Raw genomic sequence first — 19,734 nt, forward strand, 5'->3', positions numbered from 1 at the left:
GAGCAATGTCGACAGTATCTTTCCAGCTATCACCATGAAACACAAGTGCAGTATCATCTGCAAATGTTATTATTTTACCATTTTGTAACTGGAGGTCACAAAGATCATTGATAAATGCCAGAAACAGTGTCGGACCTAAAACACTACCCTGTGGCACACCATAGCGTATCGGCAAATCGTCACTAACAATGTTGCCCACCCTTACTCTTTGCTGTCTATCACTCAAGTAGCTTTCAAATAGTTTAAGCTGCAAACCACGTATACCCAAAGCCTCCAATTTATCCAGCAGAATAGGACCAGCGACCGCGTCAAAAGCTTTTGCAATGTCCAAAAATACAGCTAAAATTTTATTTTTCTTATTTAGTTTTGTAACAATATGATCAGTTAATTGATGAACTGCGTCGCTTGTTGATGAACCCGGTCTGAATCCAAACTGTGAGCTGGAGAGTAGGTTATTACTTTCTAAATAATCGATGAGGCGTTTGTTTATCAATTTCTCAATGATTTTGGATAGGGTAGATAGTTTAGAAATAGGTCGGTAGTTACCGACACAATCTCTATTACCACCTTTAAAAACCGGAATTACTTCAGCTAGCTTGAATAGGTCCGGAAAGATCCCAGTAGAAAGAATCAAATTAAATATATATGTAAGTGGAGGGACTAAGATTTCATGATAACGTTTGAGAAAGGCTCCAGAAATATTATCTCTGCCCGCAGCACCGTCCTTCTTCAGTTGCAAGATAAGAGATTGAACTTCAACTTCATCAGTAGGTAGCATGACGAATGAGGACAGTGTAGGATTGATTGATGGTTTTTTATAAGAGCTATTAGAATATGATTTTTCGGCAATATCTTTCCCGATAGAAACGAAATATTTATTAATGTTGTTGACTGAGACCATCGGGTCCAGTGGAGAGACCAATTCAAGTGCAGTGCTAGTTGTATTGTTAGAGTAGGTTAGTTGTTTGATAGTGTCCCAGAGAACTTTTGTATTAGTCTTAGCAGCTTTAAGTAGGCGGTTGCTCTCATAAGTATTTTTAATATTTTTTAAAAGTGAGTTGCAAAAATTTCTATACCTCTTGTAAGTTAACGTTAATATTTCGTTACTAGGATTTTTTCTTGATTTTTGATGTAGTTTGTCACGATGCTTTACACATCTTAGTAGACCTGCAGTCATCCAAGGCTTCTTGATCCTGTTACGATTTGGGATGGTTAAAGTTTTCGTATTTGCTTTAATTACAGTGTCAAGCGCAGTCAGAAGAAATGCTGTTGCCTCATTGGGATCAGTCATTTTATATACAAGGCTTAGATTTAAGTTCTTCATAGCATCGTCCAAAGACGGGTAATCAATCTTTTTCAGAGATGAGTATTTGTCAGTCGTAGTGCTACGTTCAAGTTTCAGAATTAAAGTGTCGTGATCCGTGACTGAGGTTTCAGCAACATAACAAAAGACGCGATAAGAACATTTTAGTATTACATGGTCAAGACAAGTCCTGCCATGAGTTGGAAATATGTGGGCTGGCAATAAACCGTGAGAAGCCAACATATTCAAGTACGTTGAAGAATTAACATCCTTATTGTTATCCAATATATCAATATTGATATCACCTATCAGAACTTTATGTGGACTACTAATCTCAGAAAGAAGTTTGTCAAGAGATACCAAAAACCGTTGAACATCTTTGTAACCAGGTGGTCTATATACTGCAATTAGTGTTACATTATCCTCAAGGTTAATCAGTAAACAGTTGGCATCACAAAGGTCAGGCTCGGATATAACTAATTTCAAATGTTTTTTGTAAAATACTACAACTCCTTCATTCTGTGTGAAGTTTTTCTCGGTTAGAGCAGAGTTGTATCCCTCAAGAGATGGTAAGTTACGATTATTATGCAGCCAACATTCCGTTAAGATAATTAAGTCCCAATCAGTCCTGGATCTAAACAATAAGGTTTGAAAATCAGAAAAGTTACGATTTATACTACGAATGTTTTGATGGATAATTTTTAGACACTTATTCGGGCAGTTCATAAGTCTCTGGCAGTCCTCTATGTCACAAAGAGAAGATTGTGCAACATCAAGTTTATCGATATCATTTATAATTGCATTAGTTTTATCGAATTTTATTTATTGAGTCCGCAACTATGGTAAGACAAAAAGGCACGCGGTACAGCACAACCCTACGAGGATTCCACAATCCCGGGGACAACGACACACAAATGAGACCAACACAATACACATACACACGGCACGAAAACAGACTGAGATTGTTGTTAACAGTTACATTCTTTCTATGAGTACACTTTGTATAAATTGAGTGCAAGTGATGTATAATTTCAGTGAGTGTGTGAATATAGGTTAAAATAAGTGTAAGAGCAAATACAAATTCAAACGAAAATACATTATAGACTAAGCGAGAACTTAACATGAAAAAATTGACTAAGGTAATTTTATTACTAGCAAGACTAAAGTAAATCAATAGAAATAAATAACAATATACAGTTAATTGACAATATAGGTTAATGAGAAAGCAGTTACATGCAATGAGTCATGATTCCTTTGCCAGCTGAGATAAGCATTTTTCTGATTGGATTAAAATCGGTCTACCAGTCGAATCCTTACGCAAAAGTATTCTTCCATTTGAATGCCAGCACGAGTAGTTATGTTTCTTGGCAAATTGACGGGTTTCAAACATAAGTTTTCTTTGAGATGGACCTAGATGTTCGTCAATGTAAAGTGGAGTCTTTATTCCTGGCAAACCGATAGTATGAGTATTGAGCTTCTCAGAAACCGGCCTTCCTTTGTTAAAGTTTCGCAGCTTAGTCAATAAATCATTTTTAGCATTAACACTCGTAAATTCAACAACAACAGGTCTTGATACTCCTGGTCTACCCGGCAGCCGATACAAGTCACGTACAACACTCCTATTTATATCGACATCCACAGCTTTGCCGATGACAGAAAGGGTCGAGAGTAAGTTGTCAAACTTTTCGTTTTCAGAAATCGGGATATTGCGAATCTCCAGAGTTGCATCTCTTGTACGAAACTGTATATCCTGGATATGCGATTCTAAGTTTTTTATGGCATTTTTATTATTTTTTTGGTTAGTTTCAATTTCCTTTACTCTGTCATTGGTCTCCTCCTGAAACTTGTTAATAAATTCTATTCCTTTTTCTATTTCTGAGTTAGACTTCTTTATTTCCTGGAATTCAGTTTTTATATTGGATAATTCAGAAAATAATTTGTTTAAGGTGTCATTTAGAGTGGACTTCCATTCACGTAGGTTTCGTTCTTGATCCTCTCTCCATTCAGAAAGCATTTTCAGGACATCCGCTCTTAAGTCGCTACTTTCGGAACTAGAATGAGCATTCGGGGAAGAGGTCTCCATTCGTTGTCGCTTGGAGCGCGTTGTTATATTGGAGTCACCCTTGGCAATACAGCCCGCACTCGTCATCGAAGACTTCGAAAGATCAGACTCCGATCGGGAACAAGACATCACAGAAGTGTTACGAGGGGGTGAGTGTTGGATATTGGGCATATCTTCAATGAACCCAGAGTTCAATATCGCAAAGCAACAATAGACAATCGCACCAGTTGATCGTAGCAGGTATAACAGCTTTGTAGTACCGTAGCAAATCACAAGCGTCGTAGTCTAACTTACGTCATTAGCCGAATGTGATGTAGAATTTCGACTCGCCGGCACTCAACCGTTTGGTGTAATGGCAAACTACAGCGCTCACCTCACAGCCTATCCAAGAAGAGGCACGGGTTCAAAACCACAAAAGTCCAAATAGTTCAATTTAGTATTTTAATTTAAGATTTTAAATTTAAATTTCTCACAAAACTCAACACAGTGGACACGTCCAAGCGCTTCCGCGGTCCGGAGGGGAGAGGATATATATATATAGTGTGATATTTAATACTATATCTAATTGAAGAAAATCGAATGAAACAAAGCTAAAGTTGACTTAATTTTCTTGACTTAAAATTCTTTGTCCCCCAGATGGAGCAGAAAACAGCTTAGAATACCAGTCTTTTTAATCATGTCACCATGTCATTTCAGCTTTTTACGCCTTTGCAATGATCCTTGCCAGTTGTTGCCAGGTCTGTTTTGGGCCGCCACGTTTTCTTTTCCCTTGAGGATTCCAGTTGAGCTTGTTTGGCAATGTGACTTGGATCCGTCCAGAGACTATGGTCTTGTCAATTGATACCAGTTACCCCCGTAGTTGATGATCTCTCAATCAAATAAAATTATTATTCAGATAAAAAACTCGAAAAATAGTTCTCTGAGCTTCAACCACTTGTTTTTCCAAGTATTGTTCTCTTGAACAATTACCGGCTTTGGAAAGCATGGGTGATAAATAAAATCAGACTATTACAATATACTGTTTATAGATTTTAATGTGCTGCTTAGTGCGCTCTAGAAATTGTCTTTGTCTTCGGGGCTTGCCAGATATATTGATGCATATTACTGGACAATTATGACTGTAATGATGCATACGGAGATAGGTTTTCAGTCAAGGAGACACTTCTTCGTGGCATCAGATAAAATTAGTTCCACACTATATCTTTTCTCTACTTCACTTCTCGGGTATCCCAGTCGTTCCCAATAAAAACAAAATTCTCTTTCCCTGAATAAAGTAAAATGAAAAAGGTGTAAGTGAATATTCTATTCACACTAGTAACAAGTGAAGCAAGCATTTTTTTCGAGAACTTAGTAAGGAAAATAATTAGCAAGATGTATATGAGTATAATATATATAATACTAGCAGACTCGGCCAAGCGTTGCTGTGGCTAAGATTTTTGCTTTATTACATAGTAGTAAACTATTCAAGGGAAACAAACGGTAGGAGAACACCAGTCATGGAGACCACCATGCTTTTTTGGTGGTTATGCCATTAAATTGTAGCTTATGTGAAACGTTGGTACTTTCAACACAGCGCCATCTGTTACAATTGTGACTATCAAATAATAAACAAATATTTTGCAATAAAAAATATTTCTGGTATAAATTGAGATGTAAGCTATCCTATCTTTTAAATTGGATCAAACTACACACAGTGTGCAAATTTGATTGATATCGGTTCGGTAGTTTAGGAGTCCATAGCGGACAAACAACGTGACACGTAATTTATATATATTAAGATAATACATGTAAGGATTGTAATTAGTGATAGCTACAATAAGACATTCCACGAATAATCTTATCCATAATACGCCTTAGAAAAACACGAGTATAAATTGAGTACTGAAAACTCGGTAGCTCATTACATCTTAATGAATTATTCATCTCGTCCGACCCAGTAGCCTCAGTCTTTGGGGTGATAGTTCACTTTTGTAGGGCGAATCAACAAAATCTTCGCTTGATTGGGCCTTTTATGCTTCAGTACACGCTGTTATGAGTTTGAATGTGAATTTTAAACTGACCTCCACGAAAATCTTTGGAATAACTTGGAAGATGTTTTGTATTGCTGATTGCTAAAAATTTACTGACGAACTCAAAACTAAATAATCCCATTGTTTTAACTTAAGTAAGGTAGGTTTTTTACCATAACATATTCTATACTAATATTATAAAGAGGAAAGATTTGATGTTTTGTTTGTTTGAAATGAATAGGCTCCGAAACTACTGGACCGATTTCAAAAATTCTTTCACCGTTGGCAAGCTACACTATTCCCGAGTGACATAGGCATAGGGATGCTTACTAAAACTTGAATAATCTAATCCAAGGTGTAAAAAAATAAACCAAAAACTTCCTTCAATCGCGTGCGCTGCGAAAACTATTAATGATAGAACAAAATAATGTATTTCAATTTTTCAGGACACATTACTATCTATAAAAAATGTCGCGACAGCATGTCTCTATCTTTTATAGCTACGTCACAATAAGCGTCCTTTTATTAAGTTTTTTTTGTATACCACCGCTAGAAAAGGCTCTTTATTCGTACCTAGGTATTGATCCTTATCAAAATAAATACCAACGTTTCACATAAGCTACAATTTAATGGCATAACCACCAAAAAAGCATGGCGGATTGGTGTTCTCCTGCCGTTTCTCTTGAATAGTTTACTACTATGTAATAACATAACAAAAATCTTAGCCACAGCAACGCTTGGCCGAGTCTACTAGTATTTTATAAGAAGCGGAGTACGTTTCAGTTGACGGACGATGTCTTAGCTGGTTGGTATATTAATCTCTAATCTCTTAATAATTCCTTAGAATTAATTACATAAGTAGTCTTATAAATTAAATTAACTTAAATGCTAATAATGTTGGAATAGGAGTAATCAAGGATTACGTGTTTTGGTTGAAATGTTTGTGCTTAGAGAGTCAGTCAGGCGTTAGGACAAGTTACCCTTGCTCTTAGTTTGGGCTACCATTAGAGTACTTACAATAACAAGTTTAACTATATATTTATAACATAGCAGACATCACAAATACATGAGATATAAAAAGAAATACAAAAGCAATTTAGAGAAATGTCCTCATTGACTAACAGATAAGAAAATCATTAAAGTAGGAGTAGAAGACGCAGTTAAAACAAACAGAAATATTCTGTTATAACACAGGAAAATAAATATATATGTGTATGAAAATAATAAATAAATAAATTTATATGTCAGTGTAAAATATCATTTGTAGAAACTGTCGAGAAACTGTGATTTGTAGCTAACACAATTTGACAATTATATTTTTTCTATCGAATACAAACGGTCTTATTATGAAATGGCTTAACTTGATGGAATATAGGCCGCGTACTGATTGATAAAACTAAATCGAAAATAGCGGTGTCGGTGGACAACATGGTTTGCTTTTATAAAGTTTTGTGTGAATAAATTTGCTACCTCTAGTAGTATACGTCATGATCATTTTTAGAATAATTTTCTGTAACCTATGATAAACTTTACTTCTGCGCTTACGTTTACGAATGTCCTATAGGATTTTTCATACAGATTATTTTACGATAGCAGAGAAGTATTTTACGATAGCATTTGTATCTCTCCAGGTCACTGTTATACATTTTGTATATGTAAATGTGTGTCTACATATTGAATAGAACGTCCCTACTACTGTTTCACTGACCATTACTGAATAGTCTACCAAACTCATTGTATAAATTACCAATTCGTAACCGTATGGACACAGGTAAAGTTAGCGTTGCCTAAATAAACACTTAAGAAAACGGACTGAGTTGGCAGTTCTTACTTATTTAGTTAAGTTATTTAGTATTTACCCATTGTCTTCGGGGTTTATGTATTAAAGCCTAGAAGATTTGCCACGAAATATGTTATTAATATGCCATTAATACGACTAATTCAAAACCAATAGGTTCATTAGTTTTTAAATTTCGAATTCCAAAATCGTAAAGATGAACCCAAATGTAATTCTACGAAGGGATCTACATAAATGAAACAACTTTGTTAGAAGCTGTAAACTGACTTTGATAGTTAAAAACTACAGCTTATAACTAATATACAATTTATATAGACTAGCTGAATTAAGAAACATTTTAACATTATGTTTTTTTTTTATATAACAAAAAAAAAACGGGCAGGAGACTCATCTGATTAAAAGTGATACCGCCGCCAATGGACACTCTCAATGCCAGTGGGCTCGCGAGTGCGTTGCCGGCCTTTTAAGAATTGGGACGCTCTTTTCTTGAAGGACCCTAAGTCGAATTAATGTTGTTTCTTAAAGGCTTAGTCAAAGAAATAAGACACCTAATATAAAATTTGTTTTTCGTCAACGACATTGCTGCTCTCTTGCCTCCGTCAATATCGCTACGACGATGGCAAGAGGCCGGATGGGATGTCTTTGATCCCTTGGAGGATGGGGCGGGCTTTGGTATGGGATGCTACTTTTGAAGACACGCTTGCCCTGTTTCACCTCCCTCGCACAAGCACAAAAGCTGGCGCGGCCGCAGAGCAAAAAGGAGGCGAGAAATCATAAGCGACTAAAATATAAGCGTCTTTCCATTGATTTTGTTCCGTTTGGAGTAGCGCCTCTTGGACCGTGGGGTTCAAGTGCATGGCGATGATAAAAGATTTAAGTTGGTGCCGGGTAGATTGTACCGGTGACCCCAGATCTGGAGCTTTCCTAGCTAAACGAATAAGTATCGCAATACAGCGAGGAAATACTGCCACAGGGACCAAACTTTTAGTTTTCTATTCATACATTTTTAATAATTATCTTTGATACTAGTAGGTTAAGAATATTGTAAATACTCTTTATTTGTGTGTTAAGGAATTTTAACTTTAAACATTTTTTACACTTAAAATATTAACACAATAAATATTTAAAATAAGCATTTAATATAATAGTACTGATGGCTTATTTATGTTAAGTTAATCCTTAACCATTGATTAGATATTATATGATAACTCTCGCTTAAATTTGCCGTGTGCACTTCAGCGTCTAAAGAGAAAATTAATAATATGATTTTCGGTGTTTTATCTTCTCTAATATTAGCCCGAGTCTCACACAATCAAGATATACTAAAACCCTAATATATTCGAGTATCGGTGTAAGCCAGTTGGAAAAGGGTCGTTTTTCTCCGCTGATATTAGATATTATCTAACCGATTTATTTTATATTTATTGTTTGGTTTATGCGTATAGGTTGTTTCAGAGCATGAGCAATGTGAAGTCACAATCTTACCAAATGGGTTGGAGCCGGGTTATTTATTATATTTGTTGATTTTTTTTTCACACAAGACATCAGCCCTGCGATTCTGTAACTCACTTTTCGAACTCACTCAGCCGTTAACAATAAACTACAAGCTCCCACCTTTTCAGAATGCCAAATCATGAAATGACTGCTTCACGACTGATTTGAGAGCGACCGCCGATGCGAAAACCGATGTGTGAGTTCGAAAAGTGAGTTACAGAATCGCAGGGCAGAAATACACGTAGGTCCGTTAACTAATTTGAATCTCAAGTGCATACTTGAATGTCTATTGATGATCAAAATTATAGAAAAACTAGCTGACCCGGCAAACGTTTGTTTTGCCATGTATATTATTTCTAGGAAACATTTTTTTAGATCAATAAAAATAACTATCAATAATAAAAAATAGGGGTTGATCGTAGAGGAGTGAAAATTAAGGTTGTATGTATTTTGTATGATGTATCATAAAAAATAAAAACAAAAATTTTTGTCGAAAAATTAAATAAAAACAGGGGTGGACTAAAAAATAAATTAAAGAAAGGGGGGTTGAAAGATAGATAGTAGCCGATTCTCAGACTTACTGAATATGCATAAAACATTTCATAAGAATCGGTCGAGCCGTTTCGGAGGAGTATGGGAACGAACATTGTGACACGAGAATTTTATATATATTATATAATATACTAGCTGATCCGGCAAACGTCGTTTTGCCATATATATCATTTACCTATAATAAAAATAGGGGCTGATCGTAGAGGGATGAAAATTAGGGGTTGTATGTATTTTTTAATGCTGTATCATAAAAACAATAAAAATTAAAAAAAAAATTAGGGGTGGACTACCCTTAACATTTAGGGGGATGAAAAATAGATGTTGTCCGATTCTCAGACATACCCAATATGCACACAAAATTTCATGAGAATCGGTAGAGCCGTTTCGGAGGAGTTTAACCACAAACACCGCGACACGAGAATTTTATATATTAGATAGAGATAATAATAACAAAAACTTCTTGAACTGAACTGAAATGTTATTGACATTCGAAAATAGGAACGTGTACTGTGTATGTATCCCGCTCAGGTAATATATACGAACCATATATGAGGCAACGACGTTGCCAAAGGGATATGAAGCGTTTCATTCTTCGATTGAAAAAAAAGACGAAGTAAAAACAGTGTAAACGAAGCCTTATTAACATAAAAGACGTTGTAACACATTCAAAAAAGTTAAAGTGGACGTGGGCCGGTAACATCGCCGCGTTCTTGATGACAGATGGCTAAAAAGACCGTTACTTGGTAAGGTCACGTGGAAAGAAAAAAGAGAAGACGCCCATCAGATACATGAGAAGATGAAATAAAAGAGATAGCGGGAAAATATTGGAAAATAGTAGCGAGGATGAGAGACAAATGAAAGGATTTGGAGGAAGACACTTTGTCGGAGATCGTGTACGAACATGAAATATAATAATACACCTAATGTAATTCTTATTATAGTACTCGAATATAGGCATTTTTTTATTAAAGTGAAACTTTTATTACATCGTCTCAAACTATTTCGTCTGTGTGTTGCATGTCGCGTGACGGTCGACCGCGGAGTAGGGATAAAGTGAACGGCGCTCGTCATAGCAGCCAAGGCCAATATGGCGCCTATAGTTCGCAGCAGCTGAGCGTGTAGTGTATAGACTATTATTTTATATGTGTATATAATCTAAATAATTGTTAAGTATTATGTATGTCATACTCTCTAAGACACAGAGTTCAATAAAAGTATTAGTTGGAGACTTAGTCTACTTTTATTATTTCCCATTATCATTCCAATTTTCCATTATCATTGCAATTTTTTTAATGGGGTAAATTTACCATCGTTAAATGATATAAACCGATGATCACATGAACAACTTCTAATGGAAAAACACTGGTAAACGCACATAAAATTGTTATTCATCGCCATTTTTAAACATTCTTTTCAAAGCTAATTCATTTCATACAATTCACATCGTCTACGTAAATAATGAAAGTTTAAAACATTTATTCGCAATGGCAATTCTTTTCCAAACAAAAAATGCTGCACTTGACTAAAGCAATCTTTCTCAAGGGACCAGTATCGATTATGGAGAGAGTTGGCAAGTGTCCATTTTGTGAATTGCTAACGTTGAAAAATATTGTTCAGCTTGTGAAGCCAAATTTAATTTTGTGTTCGCGATTGATTTTTGGTTTTCCTGAATTTTAATCCACTCAACTGCGGAATGGAAAAGGGATTTTGTTTCGTTACTACGAGGAAATTGTTTATCATTTTTTAAGTTTCTGTTTTATAATTGATTATACTGTATATTAGAGCAGTGTTGGCCTAGTGGCTTCAGCGTGCGACTCTCATACCTGAGATCGTTAGTTCGATCCCCGGCTGTGCACCAATGGACTTGAACTGTGAAGAAAAGCATCGTGAGGAAACCGACTTGTCTTAGAACCAAATCGACGGCGTGTGTCAGGTCTGATCTGCCTATTAGTTTTAGAAATGATCATAAAATAGATTCAGAAATCTGAGGCCAAGACCTAGAGGTTATTTTTTCTGTATTAAATTTTAAAAAATACAAGGCATTTTCATAATGTATGCCAAAGTGTTCATAGAACCTACGCTAATAGTCTTCGCTCTTGCTTAGAGAAGATTTAGATGTTTAGGTACCATAATTTCATCTTATATCCTTCTTAATACAATCAACTATTTATTTTTTTACAGAGACAATCAATATGCTGACGGTGGTAGACCCTCACACTCAAAGTCTAGACTAAACGCCCTATTGACGGCACTTGTCAAATCCAATACATTTTTGACATACGGAATTTATACCGAAATTCTTGGCCTAGTTTTTACCTAGAACTTACCCTTAGAATGGAAAAAGTCCTATCGTTGATTGTCTATTTCACAGAATTTTATTTTACTTAAACAATATTTTTCCTATAACATAGAAAAGATATTTCACCTAGAACACTTTGATTAAAAATTTAGTTATTACTCTCTTTGTGTTCAAACTATGTTAAAAAGAAATCAAAATGGTTTCTTAGGCGTATAATGTTTTTTCAAGCCTATTCATATTGAGAAGTTATAGGGATAATTGCTATTCGAAGCTTCTGAACTCGATGTAAATAGGAAACTCTTATAACACAACTCACTTTATAAATGTGTATACGAATAGTTCATCAATAGATATTATTAAACTTTATATAGCTTTATAAGAAGCCAAAATCAGCAAGTATAATACGAGTATATTTTTTTAAAAACACTAACAACAACTGATTAAAGTAGTATGTGTGGTAAAATTATCATTACTAACGATTTTATCTAAGCATTGCTTTGTTGCTTGTAAGAAATGTATTTAAATTCGTAATACGTGAGTACCTAAAATTCAATTATAATATTTTGTCTTAAATTTAATAATTTATTAAATTATTAGAGACCTACTAGACCTATCATAGTAGGTTTTTAATAAAATTAAAGTACACATAAGTTTAATTGAAATTTACATTTTTGAGTCATTGATGCTGCTTTAAATAAATACTTTCTTTGTGAATGTGATTATATGTTTATGGGCCTCGTAATAATTTCTATGGCTACGCTGTTATATAAATGGTGAGAAAAAAGCGTTTATTTAAAACATTGTAATTATCAAATAGTCCCTAGTACGCTTTATGTCGGATAATGAAATGCATTTACTTATAAGTGTTTTGGACATAAAAAGCCCTGAAGGATGAAATCCCCAGAGCCACGAGTAGGATTTAACCCTCGTCAAAGTGTGACGTTAACCACCCCTAGAAGAAATAGGAACTTTCAATTTGTCATAGATCTTTGGACTTTTCGAGGACTCTATTTTATTTCCGGTTAAGATGCTTGGTTTATAACATTATTATTTGTCCTGGCTTGGAATGGGAGAAAACTTCACGTATCTAATACCAAAAGGAATATAAGTAAATTGGTCAAATTATTTTTTATCGTTTAGGGTTCGACAAGATGCTTACTCACTTAAAATTAAATGCGATATTCATACTTTATAAGATCATAAACTGACTGAAGCTGTATTTCATTTTAAATGGAGAATAAGCAACAATAACCATAAAAAAGTCGTACTTTTTAATCAATTTTTAACCTTCATGCGTTAGTGTCATACTGTATAATTCAATTTTCATTTGTTTACGCGGTTATAAAAAAACAAATTAGTGTTTTAAATAAATAATATCAAAGTAATCGAAATCTGCTCACCAATGCAAGATCACAAAGTGTAAGAAACATAATTTATACAAATTATTAGAATTTTAAATCACCCAGTTATTATTATTATATAATCATTTTAAAAATAAGAATGAAATATTTTAAAGAACATAATTGACCTAAATAGGTATCGTATACTTTAAATGCAAAAACATGAACGGAACTTCTAAATTGTGAGCAAATACGAGAGTGTAGATCAAACAAAATCCACTATTTCCCTCGCAAATTGAGAATACAACAATTTTCTACGTGTCCATACGATTTGTCGCACTGCAGCGGGTTTCCTGATATTTTTCCGCAAACACTTTATTTATTATATTTAAATTTTTCTTAAACTAGATTTGATTTTATGGACAATTTTCACGAGTACTGTGTAACTATTTCGCGTAGTTTTTCTAGCGTATTGATTTAATATTTATTTCGCCCCTAAAATATCGTACTTAATGAAACACAAATAATACGGATTTTTATCTTTTATAATTGGTATTTAACCATGTCGAAGTTGTAAGTTACGGGATAAAGATACTCTTTCCTTAGGAACAGTAGTCTAATTTAAAAATATATAATTATAATTGTGATGAATTGTTTCATAGTGTGAATAGTTTCATTGCCGTATTTTACTTCAATAAGCATAGTTCAAGGCGATACTACATAGTAACCGTCTTTCTTGTTACAGTGGCTTCTCAGTGGTAGCCCCAGAGGTAGCTGTACCAGGCAAGACAACAGCAGTGCTTGTCACACTACACGGCAGAGAGGGCGCCGAGTTAGATCCCCTAAATGTCACCGTCAAGTTGGAAACTCAAGACACTCATAATGAAGTTAAATTACTGATGACAGCCAGTCAAATGATAACAGGTAAGATTTTTGCTTTCCCAGTTTACAGAGGTAAGAAAATAAAGTCGTTGCGTTTGTGATTCGTTTAAGCTTCAATGCTGATGGCTAATCACAAATGACTTTCAGTTTATATTATCACCAATACATTTAGACAAAATACTTTTGGCATTCGTGGCCCGCTATCGCCATAAAGAATTGCTTATGAAGGACGTGCTTGGTGAACTTAGTGACCAGTTTACGCCCCAGAAGTTTATCATAAAGATTTGGGTTTGTGTAAAAAAAGGTTATGATTATACTAATAGAAAAGTCATGTGAAACTGTAACACTTATTTTCAAGTTTTATTTATCTATCGATGACCTCCTGGCTCAGATCTTGCCATATTCAGTTTCCAAAACAATATTTGCCATATCATTATGCTTTTGAAGAGTATTCGGACTTGTTCCATAAAATCTACATTTACATAGAGCTATGGAACAGTTCCAAAAGCTTTTTTGACTAAAAAAATGGATGCCCACAAAGTTATGAGATTATTAAAAATATTGGTACAAAATAATTAAGATAGCAGCCATAAATTTTGTAGGAAATCTCCTGGGTCTGAGTGACAAATTTAAGGTAAATTTGTGTTTGGAATTAAAGTTTACTACCATTTTAAAAGTTTACTACCATTGAATTATGTGGCCCTTGAGCATTCTCACTTGAGACAAAATATATTGACTTAATTTTCGAGAGTTTGTAAAAGCTTTCTTTTGTTCACATTATACACAAACAATGTATTGAATAAAAGAATTACGAAGCATGACACATTTCCTGAATACATTTTCTTGTCAAAAACGAATATAAACATACCTAAGTTTTTAGATTTCATTGCATTTTTATTGAGCTTTTCTCCAGCTTAGCCTAGCTTTGTCAAACCTGAGATCGTGTTGAAAAGCTTTCTTTCTATTATTTACGGCTTGGAGTGACGAAGGAAACATCGACGAAATGGAATGGAGGAATTTTTGTTTCTCCTGGAAATCGAAACCAGGACCAAGCTAGGATGTAAAATAATAATCACTAGGCTGTTAACAAATACGCTAAACGTGTAAGACTTTCGAGCTTCATTAATTAATATAATAGTAGTTATGAACTAGACTAAGATAATTAGACGTAATGAGTCAATTTGGATTATTATTCACCGTAATGGCACTGTATTGTGATTAGCATCACATAACATAGTACATATTGTAACATTTCAATATGTAAATGAGTTTGTGGGTTTATAGTGATTTATAGGTTAGTCAAAGTATATAACTATATCAGTTTTGTCGGATAATACTTATATGACACTTGCCAGAGTGGTAGTTGGCCAATATTACGAATTTATTGACCATATTCGTAAATGATTAGAACCGGGCCAGAAGCTCATGTTATGCTAAAACAGTGCTTTCCAACGTTTTTTGCGCCAAGCTCCACCTTAAATAAATAAATATAGCCTTTAATGACAATCTTGTAAGTTACATTTTATCTTATTTCTACTTATAGTTACGTATATATATAGTTATTAATTAAATTTAGTTAAAGTAAATGTAAATATTATCATATTATTTCTTATTAGACACCGGTTTCTTGATCGTCTTGCTTTTCAGCATAGGTCTCCCCAAGTGTTCTTCACAAAGATCTATCTCTTGCTTTCCTCATCCATGTCGCTCCTGCCACATTTTTAATATCATCTATAATCTAATATCATCTAGATGGGATCTACGATGTTGGCCACCTTAGTCTTTCTAAAATTATTTTGCCCCAATGTAACCTACACAATTTTTACTATTAAATAATTGAATTGTTCACTTAAGAAACTTTAATGATAGGTTTTGGAAAGAAATCACTAGGAAGTTGTTAAAGAAAAACAGTAAGTCAATTTTCAAAATATATAAAGCGGAAATTCAAATTGCTAATAATTTTAATAAATTTTGGATTGACCCATTAACAATCAAATTGCTCCCTTGTGGGGCGTGATCCCCACGTTGGGAAACACTGTGTTAAACGATACCGCTGTACATACACTCACACTTCTAGCAGGCGTAAGAGCCTTTTCATTTATTTTTATATATGGGTTAAAAATACATTTAATAACTTATCTAGCGTAATGAAAAATAAAAACTTTAGAGGTGTCAAGACTCAAGGGACACCCGGATGGAACGAAATTCCTTTCGATTAATTTATATGTTAATTGGTATCATAACAGTATGATAGATTTTCTCGACACCAATCTTACGACGAAAAAAAAAATCCAACATCACGAGGTGTTCCCAGGCGGTCACCCATCCAAGTACTAACCTCGCCCGACGTTGCTTAACTTCGGTGATCGGACGAGAACCGGTGTATTACAATATCAAATAGCAAAAAAGTGTCGTGACAACTTTTCGTAAGAATTTTTTCCGTCTAGCCCCCTTTCACAACGCGCGATAAGGAACTTCGTTCCAATAAGCGCTTGCGAGCCTTCTGGCAGTGCCAGTGCCCATGGGCGGCACTTAACATCAGTTGAGCCTCCTGCCCGTTCTCCTGTAACATAAATCTAGCATAGTCAAAAAAAACAACTGCTTAATAAACTTTTCATAAATATAAGAAAAGTTTTCGGTTAATTTAAAGTTGCACTTAGAGCGTAGAGCTCTGAGACCAGTGAGACCATTTGTCTATGTCGAGATAGTGTCGCAATGTTAACGTCACTTGGTCACAGATTAAAAGGATCAATTAAAACAAAACGCCTACCAATCTCCCGTCTACTATCTACTGTTAGTTACTTTTATTAAGTTTTGTTAAGTAAACGTGTAATCGAAACCAATAAAATATATTTCATTATTCGTTGACGTATAATTACATCATATATGTACTTTTCAAAGGACAAAGAACTTATATAAGACTAGCTGACCCGGCAAACGTTTGTTTTGCCATGTATAGTCCATGTATGTCTAGGAAACATTTTTATAGTTCCATAAAATATCTATATTCAATAATTAAAAATAGGGGTTTATCGTAGAGGGTTGAAAATTAGGGGTTGTATGTATCATATAAAAAATAAAAACAAAAAAAAAATATAAAAAATTAAACTTTGGGGTGGACACTCAAGGGTTTGAAAGACAGTAGCCGATTCTCAGACTTACTGAATATGAATATAAAATTTTATAAGAACCGGTCGAGCCGTTTCGGAGGAGTATGGGAACGAACATTGTGACACGACAATTTTATATAATAGATATTAAAAGTAAGTACGTCGACGACGATAATTCAAATAGTTTTAAATATTTTCAACTGTTGCAATTGTACTGTGGTTTTCAGGTCACAGTGTAGCAATATCTCCACCTCAGCTATTTTATTCAGTTCACTGTGCACTTGATAAGAACAGAATGCTTGTGTTATTCATATTTAAAACTATTTCCTTTCAGACTTTTATAAACTGAGTAAGTAACGTAGCAGGATAATATTTTTCATTAATAAGAAAAGTAAAACGCTTTTTTTTCAATAAGTGTATGAAGTGGTTCTTGTTTTTCGAGATCTTAGTTATAGACTCGGCAACAATGGTGACTACAATCATCAATTAATTCGCATGGTCACGTCACATTCCTAAACTAGCTAACGTATAGACATTTATAGGTAAGTTTGTCGGATCACGGCTCGACCTCACAAGTCCAATCTTTTCGACTCTTACTCTCTCTACTCTCCAAGTTTTTTACGGCTTGTAAGTACCCCGAGTAATATTAAGGAGGTGCATGGCTTTGGACCCTTTAAAAAAACTAATAATACGTGATGTAAACGATATTGTGCATTACATTAGGTTTTTTTAATTCTAAGCGTTCAGGTTAGGTTAACTAATTCCAAAAATTGTTTACTTCTTTCATTCATTTCACAATCATGATGTTTTAAATAATTTTTATGGGGTTAAAGAGCATGGGACACTACTTTATTGCAGATACACCATTGCCTAGTGATGATGTAGAAAAAAATTTGGAACTGTTTTGTTTTATGTCCACGGTCTTAATTACCCTTAGTTCCAGCAGCATTCAGTTCGTTTTCACACATGTTTCACGAGATTTAAAGGTACCACAATAATTTTTAAAAGACTCAAATGGGTGACTAGGGATAAGCCGAAGTTTAACGCACCGCGTCTAGACTCGTCTATTTATATACCATTGTTTACGCCACTTCAACAAACCATTACCAACAAACAAGCCATTTGCGGCTCATATCTAACAAAAGAAGTAGATATGAAAGCCCAACTCATGAACTTTAAGATCACTAGACTATGAATTGTGAAATGGCGTAAGTTTAGCGAAGGAATGTCTTTACGACTTTCAGAGTTGTATATTGTTTATAATAAACTACGAAGTTATAGCTCTTTAAACGATTTCAAATTCAACTTACTACCAGGTGAGCCTTCTACCCGTTTGCCTTTACTGTTGTTATGTATAAAAATCAACTATTTAGTAAACTCCCGTAACCCTGAAACTTGGCAGATACATTTCTACGTCTGTTTTACTGATTGTTATCGGTCTACGGAATTTAAATGTTCTGGATTGATTAGTGGTCGGCATAGGCCAGCCCGAGGGCATCTATTTGAAGAATTGAACCCTCCTCAAGATTGCTATTTAAAGCAAGTCAAATCGGTGAATCTAAATTAAACTGTTAATAGCTCAAAGCTATCTAATGAAACCTGAGCCGGGTCTGATGACGTAGATAAAGTCTCTAAGATAAAGCTCTTCGATCACCATTCCAAATGATATCCGACCCTGATAGCTCTAGCAACTTTACACAACAAAAGTTTTCATTTGGTTCGAACTAAATTTCTTGGTAAATTAAAAGGGGAGTACCTTTTTTGTGGTCCTCTAGTCAGTCGCGTTTGTTCACTCAATTCATATTTTAATACGTTGCCATTTTTAACGTACCTACTCGTATGTTGCGAAGATTTCTATAAGACTCACATGTTTTTATAAGTTTTCTTTGGCGATTAATACAAAAAATTTTTCGTTATAAAATCACTATTAATGACAATACTAAAATACGGCTCGGTTGACGCCAAAAATATAGTCCATTCGAAAGGCACTTTAAATTGGAAATATAAACAAACATATCGCGTAGAAAAATAAAGATATTACAAAAAATACATTTATATATTAGAGTAAATAAACATCCCTAGATAATTCTGTATAAACAAGGATTAAGTGTACAAAACAAATTTTTGAGACACTCTATCTTTGGATGTACGGTGTGTACCCTTTTTACCCACTCATGTATCCGACCTTATTTATTCTTTTTTCTGTGGGCTACAACGAGCTCAGAGTACGCAGCGTTTGCGATGTACTTAATAAAATTGTTACATGACAAGGACAGCAATTCGGCAGACTTTGCCTTAGTTTTAATGTACCTGATGGGTATATTAGGAGGCGACATTGTCCGCCATTACTTAATGTGCCCACGGCTTGAACTAACCTTCATAAAAGGCACATATTATTCGATGTTACTCAACTAACTACATAGGTTAACGGACCTTTTTTTTGTCCGTTGAGTGAACTGACAAAAGTCTATTACTTGTTAGGTGCTGAGCTTGTTTTTCCTAATAAATGTTTGTTTTTGTTTTATGTGGGATTTTTTTTATTGGATAATATGCGTTCTTGTTGATTTATGGTCGCCTGTTAGGACAGGATCGTGTTGTTTTGTTAATAAATATTATGTTTTAATTACGCATTTTTATTCTCATGAAAACTATCAGTCTATTTGCACTGTTTCAACTAAAGTACTCTTCCGTCCCTTACTGTCAATTTGTGTTTGCACTGTGATGAAAAGAGATAAACTTTGGTTGAAACGGTGCAATTGTAATAATATTTTATTCTATATTGGGGTTGGATTATAATCAATTAGCTTTAAGTTCCATTATCATACAAAACACATATAAGCACGCTCTTTAGATGTAATTTTTCCATTTCATCACAAGCGTCGCAG

The 19,734-nt window shown here is 34.5% G+C and overlaps 1 protein-coding gene and 1 pseudogene across 1 annotated transcript in view; one reads left to right on the plus strand and one right to left on the minus strand.

Annotated features, from left to right (window-relative positions):
• The window catches only part of LOC125057651 (C3 and PZP-like alpha-2-macroglobulin domain-containing protein 8), a 194,966-nt gene that overhangs the window by 89,061 nt on the left and 86,171 nt on the right, over positions 1–19,734 (plus strand). Inside the window, exon 3 of the mRNA XM_047661428.1 lies at positions 13,603–13,781. Coding sequence (XP_047517384.1) covers positions 13,603–13,781 — 179 coding nt within the window. The remainder of the gene's footprint in view (positions 1–13,602; positions 13,782–19,734) is intronic.
• On the minus strand, positions 16,029–16,147 carry LOC125058137 (annotated as a pseudogene).

The sequence above is a fragment of the Pieris napi genome, chromosome 17 (genome assembly GCF_905475465.1).
Source record: "Pieris napi chromosome 17, ilPieNapi1.2, whole genome shotgun sequence".
NCBI lineage: Eukaryota > Metazoa > Arthropoda > Insecta > Lepidoptera > Pieridae > Pieris > Pieris napi.